Source organism: Schistocerca piceifrons, chromosome 2 (genome assembly GCF_021461385.2).
Source record: "Schistocerca piceifrons isolate TAMUIC-IGC-003096 chromosome 2, iqSchPice1.1, whole genome shotgun sequence".
In the NCBI taxonomy this organism is placed as follows: Eukaryota; Metazoa; Arthropoda; class Insecta; order Orthoptera; family Acrididae; genus Schistocerca; species Schistocerca piceifrons.
In genome coordinates, this window is record NC_060139.1 from 232,242,945 (window position 1) to 232,261,979 (window position 19,035).

Here is a 19,035-nt window from a genome sequence, read left to right on the forward strand (position 1 = left end):
TCATCAAGAACACAATACGCAGACATCAGAATACGTGCAACGACGCATAAACAGCATCTGATTGCCTCTCCCAGATTAGATACAGATCCAAGTGCTTTGCCATGCAGTACTATCCAGAGTTATATAGAAGCCTAAACTTCTTCTACATAAGAACTCCGGGCAAAAAGTTAATCACTATGTGAGGACATGACATCAGAGACAAGCTTGCCCCAAGGGAGTGTGATAGTCCTTTCTCATTCTCTATAAACGTAACCGATCTGACGACCTGGGTGAGCAGTAATTTGCAACTATTTGCTGATGATACTGTGGTGCATGGAAAGGTGTCGTTGAATGACTTTAACCGAACGTACAGTTCATATGATTGGTGATAGCTTGCTCTAAATGTAGAAAAATGTAAATTAATGGAGATGAGTATGAAAAACAATGTTCGAATACAGTATTAGCAATGTGCTGCTTGGGACAGTCACGTCGATTAAATATGAGTATCGTGACATAACGACACAAAGCGATAGGAAATGGAACGGGCATGTGAGAATAGTGGTATGGAAGGCGAATGGTCGACTCCGGTTTATTGGGAGAATTGTAGGAAAGTGTGATTCATCTGCAAAGGAGGGGACAGAACACTAGTACTATCCGTTCTCGAAATCTGTTCCAGCTTTAGGGATGGACACCAGGTAGGATTAAAGGTAGACATCGACGCAATTCAGAGGCGCGCTGCTAGATTTGCTACCGAGAGGTTCGATCAGAATGTGATTATTAAGGAGATGTTTCGTGAACTGAAGTTGAAATCCTTGAAAGGACGACAACGTTCTTTTCGCGGAACACTACTTTCGTATGGCAATAACTGCCGTTTCTTTGATTGCTCGGTGAGGTTATAATGTACAACATTAATTAAAGTAAAGTACGACGTCCTACACAACAGTAAGGAAAGGTGGTCTATAGAGTAGTGCAACAACTGTTGTCGTAGGAAGCTGGACAGGAGCAGAAATGATTAGTAAACAAGTAACACAGCAAACAGAAGATTTACTTGACTTGTATTTCTCCAAGTGAACTAAGACTCGTTACAGATAAAGCAACAAGAAATAGAATCCAGCTCTCAATGTCAACAACAAAAAGTCTCTCTGTACTGAAGCACAAACGATGATGTTGGTGCAGCGAATAGGCGGCATTTGCGCAGCCTTTTGTAGTCTTATAAGGAATTCTACATCCAAATGTGCGGACGAATTCAAGGATCTTGATCCACCGGCTCAGCTCTTGCTGTGAAGACGGTTCTCGGAGCGCTACTTTCCACCGGTAACTCAGCGCTCTATCAATGCCGTTTCAAGTCTCTCACTAGTCGTAGTGTCGTGGACCAGGTATAGAAAGTATACCTGACTAGAGCTGACTTTGAAAGCTTTAGTATGGGGAACATGTTTTCTAAGTCTAAAAGGAATTAATTTTTTAGTGAAGCGGTTATGTGAATCATCGGGTGCCAGTTTTCAATACCAGCGCCATAGTTAAAGATTTGACATAAGTGACTGAATAAGTAGATTAATAGAATTCTACACTACATGACAGTTGCTAGCGAACAGAGATATTATTGGACAGGAATAATCATAGACAACGATGGACGACATGAAACAAAGTATACACGTAATACGAGTGGAGTTGTGTATTTATATCAAAAATTGTTCCGATTTCACCCCATGGACAGCAGGAAACAGACATAAATGACGTTCGTGTCTGGTAAATGTCACGCTCCCAGTATATAAGATCGATATCGGACTCTCAGCAAGGAATATGCCCTCCTCGGGCACTAATGCACATTTTGCACCTGATATTCATGCTGGCTACGAAACTTTTGAGGGGTCCTGAAGGGATGTTGTCCTACTCATCTCTCAAGGTGGTTTCCAGTTCTTGCACGGTTCGGAGAGGGGGTGTTCCTTGAGAAAGAAGTCTGCCAAGAGCATCCAAGGCATGCTCTCAGGGATTTAGGTCCGGAGAGTTCACAGGCCGGTCTATACGTTCAATATTTTCACTTTCCTGTGTGTCTGAGACCTCAGCGGTCATGTGTGGCCGAGTACTGTCGTCCATAAACAGACTGACGTGACCAAGAATAATCTTCCTACAATATTACTGTACTGTAACGATTGCTGTGTTCCGCCATTGTGCACAATGTCTGCCCACACCATAACGCCGAGGCCACACCGATGACGTTCATGAACATTCTGTGGTAATGTGTTCGCCTCTCTCTTCACTCTAAATGTTGGCCAGAATCACTTGTCACAGTGAAGCGGGATTGGTCGGAGAACATCACTCTGGACCACTATTGCTGATTCCAACCAACATGCTCCCATCATCACCGAACTCTTTCACGACGATGGCTTTGCTGAAGTGGGATGCATTTACCAGGCTTCCGAGCATACAAAACAGCCTCATTTAATCGCCACGAAATGGTTCTGGCAGAGACACATGTACCGGTACCAGTTTAAAGGTCTTCAGCGATCTGGCGAGGAGTGAGATGACTTTTACTTATCTCCACTAGGGGGGCTACGTATCCATCCTCGTGTCATGTGGTAGTTAGTCTACGACTACTGGTATGCTTTCGCACAGCATTTTCACCTTCGGAGGCATTTTTTAATTGCGAGATGTCTCTTTTGGATACAACTACAGTACTGACACTTTGACCCGCTTCGAGCAACTTCATGAATTTACGAATGCATACAGAGAGGTCTTGCACAGGTTTCACTTCGTTAACACGTGCCGCCCTCTACATTTCCCTTTACAATCATCGATCGGGTGTTCCGCAGAGATTGGATGCTGTGCCTTAGCAAGTGTCAGTTGTTCCTTAGCAAGTGTCACATGTAGCCTAGCAACTGTCAAACAGCTTAGTTTGGTGCATATAGTAACACCGTCATTACCATCTAATACTTTCAACTAGTAATTTTTTCTCCTTCGGCTTTTAGGGCGACGTCTCGACAAACCTTATGTTCACTGCTTCTAAAATTGATGCTCTGTTACATATTCCCACTTTTTGACATATGAGGGTACATAAAACATGCAGGTAAATTATCGAACATGATCATTTTGGTGGTCCGGGTTTTATGTTGTGGGGAGGCGCAATGTTGCGTGTGTGTACTGACCCCAAATCTTTGAAAACGGTACCCTCGCCGGTCAACACTACGGTGACACTGATCTCCTTCCACACGTATGTCTTTTTAAGGGTGCATTTGAGTGGGCCCAAGTCATGGTACCAAAAACGTTGCCTAAACATTGCAGAACCATTCCGGCCTGGTCTGTACCATCTGCGCGCTGCATGCTAAAGGCCTCATTAGGTTGCAGGTACGTTCGACATCTCGCATCATTTCAATAACGGCACAATCGTGGCTCATCGGATAGCACTTCATAGCTCCAGTCAGCTTCTTCCCAGTTTACGCATCGTTTTTTCCTCACTGAAGTTGTTGCAGCTTTATGTCCGCTATGAGCAATGTTTTCTATGATATACCCGACTCCAAATGTGCACTGCATGCAGTTGCCTTCTCAGTGTTCGCTCGGCAGTTGGTTAATATGGGCCTGCATTCCCGGACACCAGCAGATCTTGACTAGTTTGACGCCGAAAGTTATTGACAAGATCTGATACTAGCCTCTAATCGCTTCCAGAAAACATCGTTTTACATCCACGCCCCCTTCTCGCATACGCGACTATATATCAAGTGAAACTCTCGGATAATGTTTGAGGTTAATATGAGCTACATTAACAAACTCTAGAATGGTTAATTTACGAGGGGCGTTGGGTACGTAATGCAACATTTTTTTCGGACAATTTCGGTTTAAGGATACAGGGTACTTATAAATGGTGTAAAAATCGAAATTTTTTATGACTTTATTAAATTCTATAGACTAGTCTTTCCTGATTACACTGATATATACATTATAGGGTTTCAAATGAAAAATGTCCTACATATGCCAAATTTTAAAGTTACAATCATGTATACTCCACGCCCCCTTTTATGTCTGTTACAGAAACCAGTATGTCTGACAGAACAGGTACCATCTTCATATACATATATATGTAGTTAAGACTCACCGGCCATTTGACCATCTTCTTCTTCTGTGCGGATGCACAAACAGTGCCCGAACTCTTACGGGAATCGGCAGTAAAGCCGCGAGTAATGAGTGTAATGGGCAGGGACACTACGAATATAGTGCAGGACAATAAGCTGCGAATGTGGGTCTCACGGGAGGCGTGCCAGAGATAAGTCCCTGCAGTCGCACTATCCTCTGTGTCCTCGGTGGTTCAGATGGATAGAGCGTCTGCCATGTAAGCAGGAGATCCCGGCTTCGAGTCCCGATCGGGGCACACACTTTCAACTGTCCCCGTTGACTTACGTCAACGCCTGTATGCAGCTAAGGGTATTCATTTCATTGTAATTACATTACCTAATGTCCACCGTTCCGTAGTTCGACCACTTGAGTTACGCCATCAAGTCAATGGCGAGTATTTACTGCCGTAATCACAGTGTACAGTGTGTACAGTGATGTTTCGTCCAGGCAAAGCATATGCGCTTTGCTCTTGGCTAGCGCACTAAGTATGAATCGGAGACCCCACGTTCGTATACTTAAAATCATTACCTGTATCCAACCTATCATCCAACAAGAATTCTGTACTTATTACTGAAACACCCAGTATAATTTGTTCAGGTGTAATGGCCTGGATCTTCCACTCAAAAGCCTGATGACGTTGACGCCAAGGTGGCATATAAAATTTTCTCAGACGATTGAACATTTGCTCGTTGCACCCCAGGACGGAGTTTGCTTTTACAGCGGAAGGCCTATTTTTTTTACAATGACAAGTCTATTAAAGCTGCAGAGGTTTGATAGAAGGTAGTTTGCACATTCTCGGAAGATAAGGTAAATACTTTCTCCCTTTCCTGTGCCAGTTTCGAGTGCGGTGGTGAAAAAACGACAGCTGGCATGTCTCTAGACTCTTCAATTGTACCTTCATGGTCTCTACAAGAGGTATACGTTGGAGGAGGCACTGTAGGTAGCCTCTTCTAGAAATATTAAAGTTCAGCTACCACAGAAGTCCAGTGTGGGCTGTAACTATCGCATGACAGCGAAACTTGGTAGATATTCTAATGCGTTAATGCCGAATCGATTTACGCTGGAAAAAAAGTAGTTACAATTTTGGCCACCAGGTGTAAACCTGGTGCTGCGAATGCAGCAAAGACATAGAGACAAGTGGAATCCTGCCCACTCATCTCTTATAGGGTGCCTAGGAAGCTGTTTTCTCGGATAACTACACAACATCAACCAAAACATATTAATGGAGTTCATTGCCGTCATTGAACTGACAACACTTAACTTTCGTTTCTAAATGATGGGTCGGAAGCAATTGGCGACATGCAAATAATAGGCGTCCTTTGCTAGATACAATTTCCATGCAAGCTAATCACGCAAGTTCATAAGCCACTGCTATCGTTAATATCACTGCGGCTCTTCTAGTGTGCGTCTTCTACTTTCCGGGTCTACTACTGTTGCGCATCTTCTACTGTCCAGCCGTAACTAGCCGGCGCGTCGCTTTTATTCTTTTCTTGTAGATGCCGCCCCTGTCTTGGTGACGTCCTAGTCAGCGTGCTATTGGCTGACGCCGTCTCACAGCCCTCTCTGCTGTATCATTCTTGATCTTCGTGCCGGCGCTTGTCGTTATGCCGGAACAAGACATGTGTCCATACATAAAGGACTGGGAACGGGCGATGGACAGGAAGGGTCAAAGAAGTGAGAATGGCATAATGCTGATTTTATTGCTAACCACCGCTTACACAGTTTGTTCAATACGCGGACCAGAGACACCGACGAGATGCCAACATCTGTAGTAAGACGTGATCAACAGCTGCTCGCAGCAGTTCCGGTGGAATCTGAGCAACGTGATCCTGTACACCGTCCTTCATCACAGGTAGAGACCGAACGTGTCTGTCCCTAGTAAACGCGTTATTTTGATATCCCCAGAGACAATAGTCATCTGGATTCAGATCAGTGACCTTGCAGGCCACACATCTGGGAAACGTCTGGATATGACAAGTTTGTGTAAAGTGTCATTAAGCAAATGTGTCACTGGCTGAGCGACATGAAGTGATGCCCCATCTTGCATGAAATCAGTGGTTTCTACAGAGTTATGCTCTTTCAGAGCAGGATTCACATGCGGTACAAGATGGTCTCGATAACGTGCAGACGTCACGGTACAGAGAATAAAGGTTATTGTGAATCCGCACCACACAGTTACACATGGCGAGTGCAGTGGCTCTCCGTGCACAACACGCTCTTTAACAGTATCTCCAATTCGGCAGTACTGTGTATTTACTGCACTCCGTAGTATAAAAATGCCCGGCCATACGTCGTCGACTTCGATTTGCGACGAACACCGAGGAGACGATTCAGTAGCTCCACCCTCTGGATCTTGTATGGGTACCGCTATAAAGTAGACAGCAAAACTTCCCGTACTGTTGACCACGGAATGGACAATTCTCGTGACACTGCACAAGCACTAGCGTTACCCGGGACACGTGCTGCATGGTCAGTTACAGTAACAGAAACCTCGTTAGTAACTTCGATTGGGATAGGACGCCTTCCTCTTCCAGGAGCCACTCCAAGCTCACCCGCGTTTCATCATCTTCTTTAAACGATTGACTGACATCGGACTACTCTTCAGACCTACTCTCTCAATGCAACGCTGTATAATTGTCGGCGTTCACGTAACAGTTTCATTAACAGCGCACGCCCTTTCTTCTCGATTGCCATACTGTTCACTCACATTATTTTTTGTCAAATGTCAGCGGGGATGTCATACTGTCATTGAAACAGCATGGCAGCGCCAGACGTGCCCCTGGTGGCCAAATTTGGAACTAATTTTTTTCCAGCTTATATCGGTTCCGCATTAGCGTATCTGCCAAGTTTCACCGGCAGACGTTAATTACAGCCCAAACTGAACCTCCACGAGTAGCTGCACTTTAATTATAATCACCAAGTACTCTGCCGGAATTTTAGCAGTAAAGCACATCGTAATGCATAATGTTTCTCTTACAGTGTCTGTCAGTGGAGTTGGATGACGCTCTGTCTATTAGTAAAGGAACCTGTGACGGAACGTGCTACTGTTGTATGGATTTTCTTTATTGCCTCTATCAATACTAAGTGGTATACGTCCCAGAATACCGATCAATATTCCATATCACGGTCGAACGAGCGTTTTGTCAGGGACCTCCTTCGTGCGTGGACTACACTTCCAGAGTAGTCTTTCCGTGACTCCCAGTGAGGCATTTGCCCTTTCTGCGATTAGTTTTATGTGATTTATGCTGCGAAGCTATATAAACTGGATCAAACCGTTAAGTCAGCAATATGGGTGACAAATGGAAGACTTGAATTTGTTGGGAGCATTCTGGGTAAACGTGCGCAATTGTAAAGAAACCCAAATGCGAGACACTAGTGCAACCAATTCTAGTAATGTTCCACTGTACGAAGCCTCCATCAGGTTGGCATATCAGCGTACACGAATTCAGAGACAGTTGCTAGGTTCGAAACATGTGAACAGTACGAAAGTGTCATATAGTTGCTCGGAGGATATAAACGGGTATCTTTGCAAGAAAGGTGACTCTTTCCGTGGAACTCTGATCAAAAAATGGTTCAAATGGCTCTAAGCACTATGGGACTTAAAGTCTGAGGTCATCAGTCCCCTAGACTTAGAACTACTTGAACCTAACTAACCTAAGGACATTACACGCATCCATGCCCGAGGCAGGATTCGAACCTGCGACCGTAGCAGCAGCCCGATTCCGGGCTGAAGCGCCTAGAACTGCTCGGCCACAGCGGCCGGCGAACCGTGATAACCAAATTTAGGGAAACTGTATTCAAGGAAGATTGTGCAACTATTCTTCGTCGCCCATTGTAATTCTCGCTTAGGGATTATGAGGGTAAGATAAGAGAGATTAGTGTGTGTGTGTGAGACGATGCATAGAGACAATCGTGTCCCTCTAGGTCCATACGTGAGTGGAAAACGGCAGAAATATTGATACAAAGTGCGTTCCACCCTTCACTGTATCCTGGTTTGCGTAATGAACATGTGGATGTACGTACTTTACGTAATCGCAAATGATACGTATCTATTTTTTGCAGGCAACTACAGGGTGTTTCAAAAATGACCGGTATATTTGAAACGGCAATACAAACTAAACGAGCAGCGATAGAAATACACCGTTTGTTGCAATATGCTTGGGACAACAGTACATTTTCAGGCAGACAAATTTTTGAAATTACAGTAGTTACAATTGTCAACAACAGATGGCGCTGCGGTCTGGCAAACTCTATAGTACGATATTTTCCACATATCCACCATGCGTAGCAATAATATGGCGTAGTCTCTGAATGAAATTACCCGAAATCTTTGACAACGTGTCTGGCGGAATCGCTTCACATGCAGATGAGATGTACTGCTTCAGCTGTTCAATTGTTTCTGGATTCTGGCGGTACACCTGGTCTTTCACGTGTCCCCACAGAAAGAAGTCACAGGGGTTCATGTCTGGCGAATGGGGAGGCCAATCCACGCCGCCTCCTGTATGTTTCGGATAGCCCAAAGCAATCACACGATCATCGAAATATTCATTCAGGAAATTAAAGACGTCGGCCGTGCGATGTGGCCGGGCACCATCTTGCATAAACCACGAGGTGTTCGCAGTGTCGTCTAAGGCAGTTTGTACCGCCACAAATTCACGAAGAATGTCCAGATAGCGAGATGCAGTAATCGTTTCGGATCTGAAAAATGGGCCAATGATTCCTTTGGAAGAAATGGCGGCCCAGACCAGTACTTTTTGAGGATGCAGGGACGATGGGACTGCAACATGGGGCTTTTCGGTTCCCCATATGCGCCAGTTTTGTTTATTGACGAAGCCGTCCAGGTAAAAATAAGCTTCGTCAGTAAACCAAATCCTGCCCACATGCATATCGCCGTCATCAATCCTGTGCACTATATCGTTAGCGAATGTCTCTCGTGCAGCAATGGTAGCGGCGCTGAGGGGTTGCCGCGTTTGAATTTTGTTTGGATAGAGGTGTAAACTCTGGCGCATGAGACGATACGTGGACGTTGGCGTCATTTGGACCGCAGCTGCAACACGGCGAACGGAAACCCGAGGCCGCTGTTGGATCGCCTGATGCACTAGCTGCGCGTTGCCCTCTGTGGTTGCCGTACGCGGTCGCCCTACCTTTCCAGCACGTTCATCCGTCACGTTCCCAGTCCGTTGAAATTTTTCAAACAGATCCTTTATTGTATCGCTTTTCGGTCCTTTGGTTACATTAAACCTCCGTTGAAAACTTCGTCTTGTTGCAACAACACTGTGTTCTAGGCGGTGGAATTCCAACACCAGAAAAATCCTCTGTTCTAAGGAATAAACCATGTTGTCCACAGCACACTTGCACGTTGTGAACAGCACCCGCTTACAGCAGAAAGACGACGTACAGAATGGCGCACCCACAGACTGCGTTGTCTTCTATATCTTTCACATCACTTGCAGCGCCATCTGTTGTTGAAAATTGTAACTACTGTAATTTCGAAAGTTTGTCTGCCTGAAAATGTACTGTTGTCCCAAGCATATTGCAACAAACGGTGTATTTCTATCGCTGCTCGTTTAGTTTTTATTGCCGTTTCAAATATACCGGTCATTTTTGAAACACCCTGTACATAGAGAACAGGGAGGGTCCATTGGCAGAGAATCACAAATCATTTGAAAAATTTCTTGTGTTGTTGTCCTTTTAAAGGGACCAACTGTAGCATTTATTTCATTCGTTAAAAGAGCCGACTCTGCTTGATGTACGTTAAGTGGGTCATTCACATCTTCAGGCGCTTAGTAGTATCCATGCCTTGTAGGCAAAAGAAACTGAAGTTATGAGAGGTATTTTTATATTCGTGTTTTGTCTCAGTAATACCTTGTTTGCTGCCCCTTTTTACACAGGTATATTACATCGACAAACGCGGGGCCTCTCTTAAATGCAAGACAACGAGGTAATGCAGGTTCTCATACCTTTATTTTTTTGTCTTGAGGACTGCTAATAATGGAATATCGGTACGAAAAATGCCCACTACTAAAAGAATGTCCGCTGTCGATACTGATGTCTAGTGGCAAGTAGCGTCATTGGCTGATCGTAAGAAAAAGAAGAAGGATTTGGAGAAACTTCGCGCTTCACGTAACGTATGACAGCTCTAACGTTGATAACTGCAAGATAATACTTGTGACGATGAATCTGATAGTATATGATTCCAAGATTAGCGATGAACTTCTTGAGCATCTCACACTGTACATGTCGTGCTAAGAAGCGATATGAAATAGGCCAATCACGTATAGAAGGGAACGTGACTGGATCGCTTTGATTTATTGAAAGGGTTTTGGGGAAGTACGGAGCAACTGTAAACGAAGATTCGAACAAGAGTCTAGTGCGACCAGTTCTGGTAGATTGTCCAAAGAATGAATTCAAGGCGCGTAGCTATGATTGTAATAGGACAAGATACAGCGGTGGCACAAAAGCATGAAAATCGTAACTCATAAATACAGATGCAAGCCAAGGCCGCAGGTTGCGCCATTGTATTTGACCGCAAACGGCAAATAAGCTATAAGCGTCTGTCGTATTCAGAACATTGTTCTGTGTAGTCGCGAGTGCGTTAAGTCTTAAGCAGTGAATTCGAGTAGAGGACAGATTGTTGGCGCTTGTAGGACGGGTGCTTCCGTTAGCAAGTTAGCCAAAGTGTTTGGTATTTCAAGAGGCAACGATCGAAGAGTTATACCGCACACACAAAAGCGGAAAGAAGTCTTCCGCTGAGTTACAACACGGAGTGTGTATGTTGAGTGAACGTGACGGACGTTCATTGGAGAATATAGTAACGAAAAATATGAGGACGACAGCTACAAAAGCACTGCAGAACTGAACGTCGCACTCTAGAACCCTGACAGCTCAAAAAAATAAATAAAGAAATAAAAAACATGGAGGGAGTTCTGTAAGCAGGGCGAGCTGAAATTCCAAAACCACTCAACAGTGATGCAAACGCTCGTAACAGGAAAACGTGGTGCCAAAACCGTAAAACCTGGACATGGAGTAATCGAAAGTAGTCATTTGGTCGGATGAGACTTGTTTCACAAAGTTTTCAAAATCTGGGCCAGTGTACATCCTAAGAGTCAAGCATTTCAGGGGTCTGGTTGATGATTTTGGCCACATTGTTACTGTGCAAGGTTGTATTACCGCCAAGGAGTGTGTGACTATTTTCGGTTGATCGCATCCAATGGTGAAGCTGTATTCCAAAACGACAGGGCCCCTGTTCACACAGGTTGAATCGTCCAGGACTGGTTTTGTGAGCACGAGAATGAATTTTCGCAACTTCCCTGACCACCTCACTCATCAGATCTCAATATTAATGAGCCTTTGTGGTCCACATTTACGCGGATGCACCGCAGCCCACCAGTCGGTGCGTGGCGGACGGTACCCCGTACCAATACTAGTCATTTCTTTTCCTATTCCACTCGCAAATAGAGCGGGGAAATAACGAATTTCTATATTCCACCATTTGAGCCCTAATTTCTCGTAGACATTACGCTAAATGTGTGTCGGCAGCAGTAGAATATATATTTTCGGCCATAATGGCTACGTTTGTGAACCGTGACTGTGTGGGATAAGTATTTATTTCTAATTTCTGCTACTAGTCACTTTTACTTGTTTTTTGTTTAATCTAACATAATACTACGCATTTCGAACATCTTCTGTTCATCATCAGGCGTTTATACACACATACATACAGAGAAATGTTGCTTAAAAATAAATTGTCTTAAACTAAATGAACCTAGAAAATTTTGTTCTAGGTTAATTTAGTTTAAGACAATTTATTTTTAAGCAAACATTTCTCTTTATGTATAAACGCCTGATGATGAGCAGAACATGTTCGAAACGCGTTGTATTATAATAGATTAAACATAAAACAAATAAAAGTGACTGATAGCAGAAATTACAAATAAATAATTGGGCAGTAGAATAGTTCTGCAGTCAGCTTCAGATGCCGATTCTCTAAATTTTCTCGGTAGTGTTCCGCGAAAAGAACTTCTCCTTCCCTCTAGGGAATCCCGTCTGCGTTCCCAAAGCTTGTCCGTAACACTTATGTGTTGTTCGAACCTATCAGTAACAAATCGGGCAGCCCGACTCTCAATTGCGTCGATGTCTACTTTGGAGAGAACGGTGCGTGATCATTAATCCACCACCATCATCGTCACGTGAACTTGCCACTATTTTGCAGGAAGAATGGTTTAAGATTTCCTCTAAAACCCTACAGGACTTGTATTTATCCATTCTGAAACAACTAGAAGTTGTTTTGAATTCTAGCCGTTTTCATACACTGTATTAGACATGATAAGGTGTTTTGCCTTTGGTGTTTGCATATTTCTGTCCCTCCGCTGTAGCCCTTATGATGGTATAACACACATGCTTGGGGAACATAAATGGGAATCCTTGAAAGAATGACGACGTAGTTCTCGCGAAAATATGTTGGGTAAGTTTAGAAGGGCTGTATTCGAAGACGTCTGTGTGGCTATCGTGGTCCCACTATAGCACATCGGGCGTGGCGTTCAGGAGAGGGAAGTGATGAGTGCTGTTGTCAGGAGATCTCAAATCGAATCTATATTTCTCATTTTCCTCTAGTCAAATTCCGTGCCTAAGGAGCATCGTTTCAGCTGTGCGACTGGATTCGTGTTATCCTGTCACAGTTCGTAGTAATTGATGGGGCGTCATGGAGAGGAACAGAAGTGATATGTGGTGTTTCCCACGGAAGCGTTATAAGCCCTCTTCTCTTAATCAAGACTGGTCAAAGAAAACCATCGTAACGACCGGGAGAGCGGTATGCTGACCCCACGCCCCTCCTATCCGCATCCTCAGCTGAGGCTGACACGGCGGTCGGATGGTCCCGATGGGCCACTTGTGGCCTGAAGATGGAGTGCTTTTTATTAATCAAGACAAACGACTCAGGAGACAATCTGAACAGCCCTCTTAGATTGTTTGCCGCTGATGCTGACAGTTACCGTACAGTAAAATCATTATAAGATAGATAGGAATTAGAAAATGACTTAGAGACTACAACTGTATGGTGCGAAAGTGGCAGTTGATCCTGAGCAATAAAAAGTGTGAGGTCTTACACATGAATATTAAAAGGAATTTGTTAAATTTCGGTCATACCATAAATAACACAAATCTAAACTTAATACCTAGGGATTACAATTACGAACAACTTAAATTGAATCGATCACATAGACAGTTTTATGGGTAAGGTGAACCAAAGACTGCATTTTATTGGCAGGACAGAAGATGCCAGCACGACCGCTATGGTCGCAGGTTCGAATCCTGCCTCGGGCATGGATGTGTGTGATGTCCTTAGGTTAGTTAGGTTTAAGTAGTTCTAAGTTCTAGGGGACTTATGACCACAGCAGTTGAGTCCCATAGTGCTCAGAGCCATTTGAACCATTTTTTAGAAGATGCCACAAACGCACTAAAGAGACTGCCTTCACTACGCTTGTCCATCCTCTGCGAGAGAAATTCTGTGGGGTGTGAGATTCTTAGCAGATAGGACTGACGGGGGTCATCGAAAATATTGTATTTTTAGGGTTCCGAACCTCAGTCGGTAAAAACGAAAGAGGACTCGAACCTCTGGCGGGAGGGGCCGCGCAAACCATGACATGGCGCTTCAAACCGAACGGCCACTCCGCGCGGCGCTAACTCACTCAGCAGTACCTGTAGATGAGATACCTGTAGATATGCCGGGCCTGGTAGTCTAGCGGTAAAGCGCGTGCCTAGAAACAGAGAGGTCGCGGGATCGAGTTTTGGTCACATCACCGACTGGTCTTCGTTTTAATCTAGTCTTCACCTCTTATCCATGTGCGAAGTCGCTAGAACCAACGCGTGGTTCGGATTCCACACTAAGCTGTATATAGCCTTTGCTCAGTTGGATAATTGAGGTATGTTACGGGCACGCAAGTCGCGAACTAGAGTCCAAAAGAAAGACTTGAACCAGACCATTGTTCCACACAAACTTATTATTACTATAACCTACACATTTAATTAAAATTTAATAAAATTTAATAATTTACCGATTGCTCAGAGCGCGAGTAATACTCGAACATGTCCGGTTTCTACTATCGAGAAACAGAAACGGGTATGATATGGGAATTGGGATATCAATCATTAAAAGAACGGCGTTTTTCGTTGTGGCGAGATCTTTTCACAAAATTTCAGACACCATCTTTTTTTCTTCAAATGCAGAAATATTTAGTTAACTCGCATCTACTTAGGCAGAACAGACCATCATAATACGTAAAATAAGAGTAATTAGAACTCGCACGGAAAGATTTAGGTATTCATGTGTTCCAAGCGCTTTTCGAGAGCGGATCTGTCGAGGTATAGTCTGAAAGTAGTTCTGCGAACCCCTTGCGAACTGCTTTGGATGTGAATTGAAGAGCAGTGATGTACATCTAGACAGATCTTTCTTCCTCGTAAGTAAGCGCATGGAACAGGACAGGGAATCGCTAATATTGGTACGAATTACCCTCCGCTACGCACAGTAAAGTGGCTGGCGGATATACAGGGTGCTCGGAAATTCCCATTACAAACTTCTAGGGCTTGTAGAGAAGAGTGAGTACATAATATTTTGAACAGGAACACTTGTCCGCAAACGTCATCCAACGACGCCACATAGGCGCCGGCGCCTGTAAATGTATGTACATACCGGCTGATTTCGTGATGGTGTTAGAAACTTTCAAGAATGATGGAGAAGGACAATGTATCAACTTGAGATAAGGGTCCCTCTACCGCAAACGAACAATTCGAAAGTTGAAATCGGAAACCGTTCTGATATCTCTGACGGTGGAATACATGTACTGGTACTGCTATTGGTAAGATCGTAGAGTAGGAAAACAATAAAAAAATGTCTAGCAAACACGGGTTCTAAAATGCAATGCCTTAAGAGCTATGAGCACTTGTTCTTCGCTGGTGTGAGACGCATCTCCACTATTGAACAAGTGCTCAACTTTCTTAAGGTATGCAGTTTGGAACCTATGTTCACTAGACATTTTTTCTCTTTAAGTTGCATACCCTACAATCTTAGCAACAACAGTACTGGTACATGTATTCCACTGTCAGAGGTACCAGAGCGGCTCTAGATTATAACTTTCGAGTCGTTCGTTTTCGGTACAGGGGCTCTTACTTCAAATTGACATCTTAATCTTCTCCGTCATCGAAAGTTTGTAGCATCATCACGAAAAAGCCCTGTATATATACACATTTACAGGCGCCATCACCTATAGTTTTGACTCTGTTGTTTCGTTGGGTGGCGTTTCTCGACATATTTTTATTTATTTATTTATGCATTTATTTTACCAGGCAAGATTAGGGCCTTCAGGCCCTCTCTTACACCTAACCAGGCATACTCGGATAGAACGAATTTCGTTTTGTACAGAACGTTATGGACATACCAGGTTATACAGTATTAATGTTAAAGAAAAAAATAGAGATTATAACAGTAATACAAGGATAATTAAGACAATCAAAAAATAATTATAACAATCAAGGATAATAATAATGATAGTAATGACTATATATATGAAAGTAGACATATTTTTCTTTTATGAATCTTAGTCCTATTGCTAGTTGGGAATTTTCTCATTATGTTCTTGCAGCTTGTGAGTTATTCACATCGAGCAGAGACGATAGAATGGGGTGAAAGAGATATAGAAGAGGTAGCTAGGTTAGAGGAAGAGAAATAGAATGGTAAAATTCGAAGCTATGATGGAGAGGAGAAAGAAAGAGATGAGAGGGGCACAACAATGGTGGCTATACCGTCCCTAATATGTAAGTTTTGAGTTCCCTCTTGAATGTTGAGTGGTTCTGGATAAGACGCAGATCACAGGGGAGCGCGTTCCATAGTCGTGTGGCTGAGATGGAGAAGGACACGCAGAAAGATTTTGTGTTATGCAAAGGTACAGCCAAGATGCTAGACGTATCCGATCCGGTATTGCGGTTGTGGAATGATGATAGGTGTTTAATGTGAGAAGATAAGTATTGGGGGCACCAGTGACTAAGAAATCGATGAAGTAAGCACATCGTGTGGAGATCGCGTACCTTATGTGGGCGTATCAAACCTAGCTGGGAGTGTGAAGGACTGATATGATCATACAACCGTGTATTGCACACGTCCATTGGAACTACTGACGGCCTTGGGAGAGCCAAGCCTGACAAAACTCTACCATCTGGTGAGCAAGATGTATGAAACAGGCGAAATACCCTCAGACTTCAAGAAGAATATAATATTTCCAATCCCAAATAAAGGAGGTGTTGACAGATTGAAAATTACCGAACTATCAGTTTAATAAGTCGCAGCTGCAAAATACTAACGCGAATTCTTTATAGAAGAATGGAAAAACTAGTAGAAGCCGACCTCGGGGAAGATCAGTTTGGATTGCGTAGAAATGTTGGAACACGTGAGGCAATACTGACCCTACGCCTCATCTTAGAAGCTAGATTAAGGAAGGGCAAACCTACGTTTCTAGCATTTGTAGACCTAGAGGAAGCTTTTGACAATGTTGACTGGAATACTCTCAAATTCTGAAGGTGGCAGGGGCAAAGTACTGGGAGCGAAAGGCTATTTACAATTTGTACAGAAACCAGATGGCAGTTATAAGAATCGAGGGGCATGAAAGGACGCAGTGGTTGGGAAGGGAGTGAGACAGGGCTGTAGCCTCTCCCCAATGTTATTCAATCTGTATATTGAGCAAGCAGTGAAGGAAATAGAAGAAAAATTCGGAGTAGGTATTAAAATCCATGGAGAAGAAATAAGAACTTTGAGGTTCGCCGATGACATTGTAATTCTGTCAGAGGTGGCAAAGGACTTGGAAGAGCAGTTGAACGGAATGGATAGTGTCTTGAAAGGAGGATATAAGATGAACATCAACAAAAGCAAAACGAGGATAATGGAATGGAGTCGAATTAAGTCAGGTGATGCTGAGGGAATTAGATTAGGAAATGAGACACTTAAAGTAGTAAAGGAGTTTTGATATTTGGAGAGCAAAATAACTGATGATGGTGGAAGTAGAGAGGATATAAAATGTAGACTGGCGCCGGCCGCTGGTGGCCGAGCGGTTCTAGGCGCTTCAGTCTGGAACCGCGCGACCGCTACGGTCGCAAGTTCGAATCCTGCCTCGGGCATGGCTGTGTGTGATGTCCTTAGGTTAGTTAGGTTTAAGTAGTTCTAAGTTCTAGGGGACTGATGTCCTCAGATGTTAAGTCCCATAGTGCTCAGAGCCATTTTGTAGACTGGCAATGGCAAGGAAAGCGTTCCTGAAGAAGAGGAATTTGTTAACATCGAGTATAGATTTAAATGTCAGGAAGCCATTTCTGAAAGTATTTGTATGGAGTGTAGCCATGTATGGCAGTGAAACATGGGCGATAAATAGTTTGGATAAGAAGAGAATAGAAGCTTTTGAAATGTGGTGCTACAGAATAATGCTGAAGATAAGATGGGTATATCACATAACTAATGAGGAAGTATTGAATAGGATTGGGGAGAAGAGAAGTCTGTGGCACAACTTGACTAGAAGAAGGGATCGGTTGGTAGGACATGTTCTGAGGCATCAAGGGATCACCAATTTGGTACTGGAGGGCAGCGTGGAGGGTAAAAATCGTAGAGAGAGACCAAGAGATGAATACACTAAGCAGGTTCAGAAGGATGTAGGTTGCAGTAGGTGCTGGGAGATAAAGAGGCTTGCACAGGATACAGTAGCGTGGAGAGCTGCATCAAACCAGTCTCAGGACTGAAGACCACAACAACAACAACAACAACAACATCTATCGCAAGCATTCATCACTATTCAGAGCGTTATGGAGTCACTCCCCTCCACAAGTCCTAGAAGTTTGTAACGGGAATACCCGAAAACCCTGCGTATGTAGACGGAGGTATGATAACTGTCAGTTTATAGCGGAGTGACAGGTGTCCTAAGATGGTGCCACTTAAATCATTAGAAGTGGATCGAAAATTGAACCCTGCGGGTCTACATTTTTGATTTCTGCCTGATCACAACAGTCTTCCGTCTCCGAGGATGGTTTGCAATACTTGGCATCTCTTTGTTTTTTTAAGTGTGAGAGGTGGCGGTGTAGCGTTTACTCACAGAGGCATTGGGATGCAGCAGGTTGAGCATGGCGGCGACGATGCGCCACTTGTGCACGGTGAACCAGACGGTGCCCTGGTAGGTGTCGCCGGCTACCAAGAAGAGCACGTGCGGCGCGGTCGCGTCCTCGGCGGCGCGGCGACGAGCTCCGCGGACCACGTGGGCGACGCGCGCGAACCCACCGTAGCAGTGGCGCTCGTCGCCGCGCCGGCACTTGCCGTTCGACCGGCTCGTCTGCTCGAAGCGCGCGTGCATGTCGTTGGTGTGCAGCAGCGTCAGCGACACGTCGCCCCCGCCGCCGGCCGGGGCGGCAGCAGCAGCCGCCAGACACAGCCACAGAGCGACGGCGGCCACGGCGGCTGTCGGCGAACGCATGGCTCCTGGTACTGCCGGCTGGCTGACCCACCCGTTCCGCAAGGCCGCCCGCAAGGCAACTCGCGGCCGCCACTGCGCATGCGCCATTCATTTCTGCCCCCACCGCTGCTCTGACCTACCGCACTGGCAGAGCGCGAGCGCCCGGCTGCAGACGTGGGCGCACCGGTCACAATTCGCAGCCAAACCTTCAGTATCTCTTTTCCGCTAGGTTTACGTCAAGGCCGTGCGCAATCGACAGGTGTCATTTCAGTGTTTCTCTTACGTTTTCAGTACAATGAATAATGTAGGCAGCTATGTGAGGCCATCCTCGACGGACACGGCTGTCTGCAGGAACAGTGAAACACCTCTCTACATCTACATTTATACTCCGCAAGCCACCCAACGGTGTGTGGCGGAGGGCACTTTACGTGCCACTGTCATTACCTCCATTTTCTGTTCCAGTCGCTTATGGTTCGCG

At 44.6% G+C, this 19,035-nt stretch overlaps 1 protein-coding gene across 1 annotated transcript in view; it reads right to left on the minus strand.

The window, feature by feature from the left end:
* LOC124775079 (protein 5NUC-like) overlaps positions 1-18,604 on the minus strand; it is a 213,231-nt gene extending 194,627 nt beyond the window's left edge. The window contains exon 1 of the mRNA XM_047249885.1: positions 18,204-18,604. Coding sequence (XP_047105841.1) covers positions 18,204-18,578 — 375 coding nt within the window. The 5' untranslated portion in view covers positions 18,579-18,604. The remainder of the gene's footprint in view (positions 1-18,203) is intronic.
* Between the last annotated feature and the right edge of the window lie 431 nt (positions 18,605-19,035).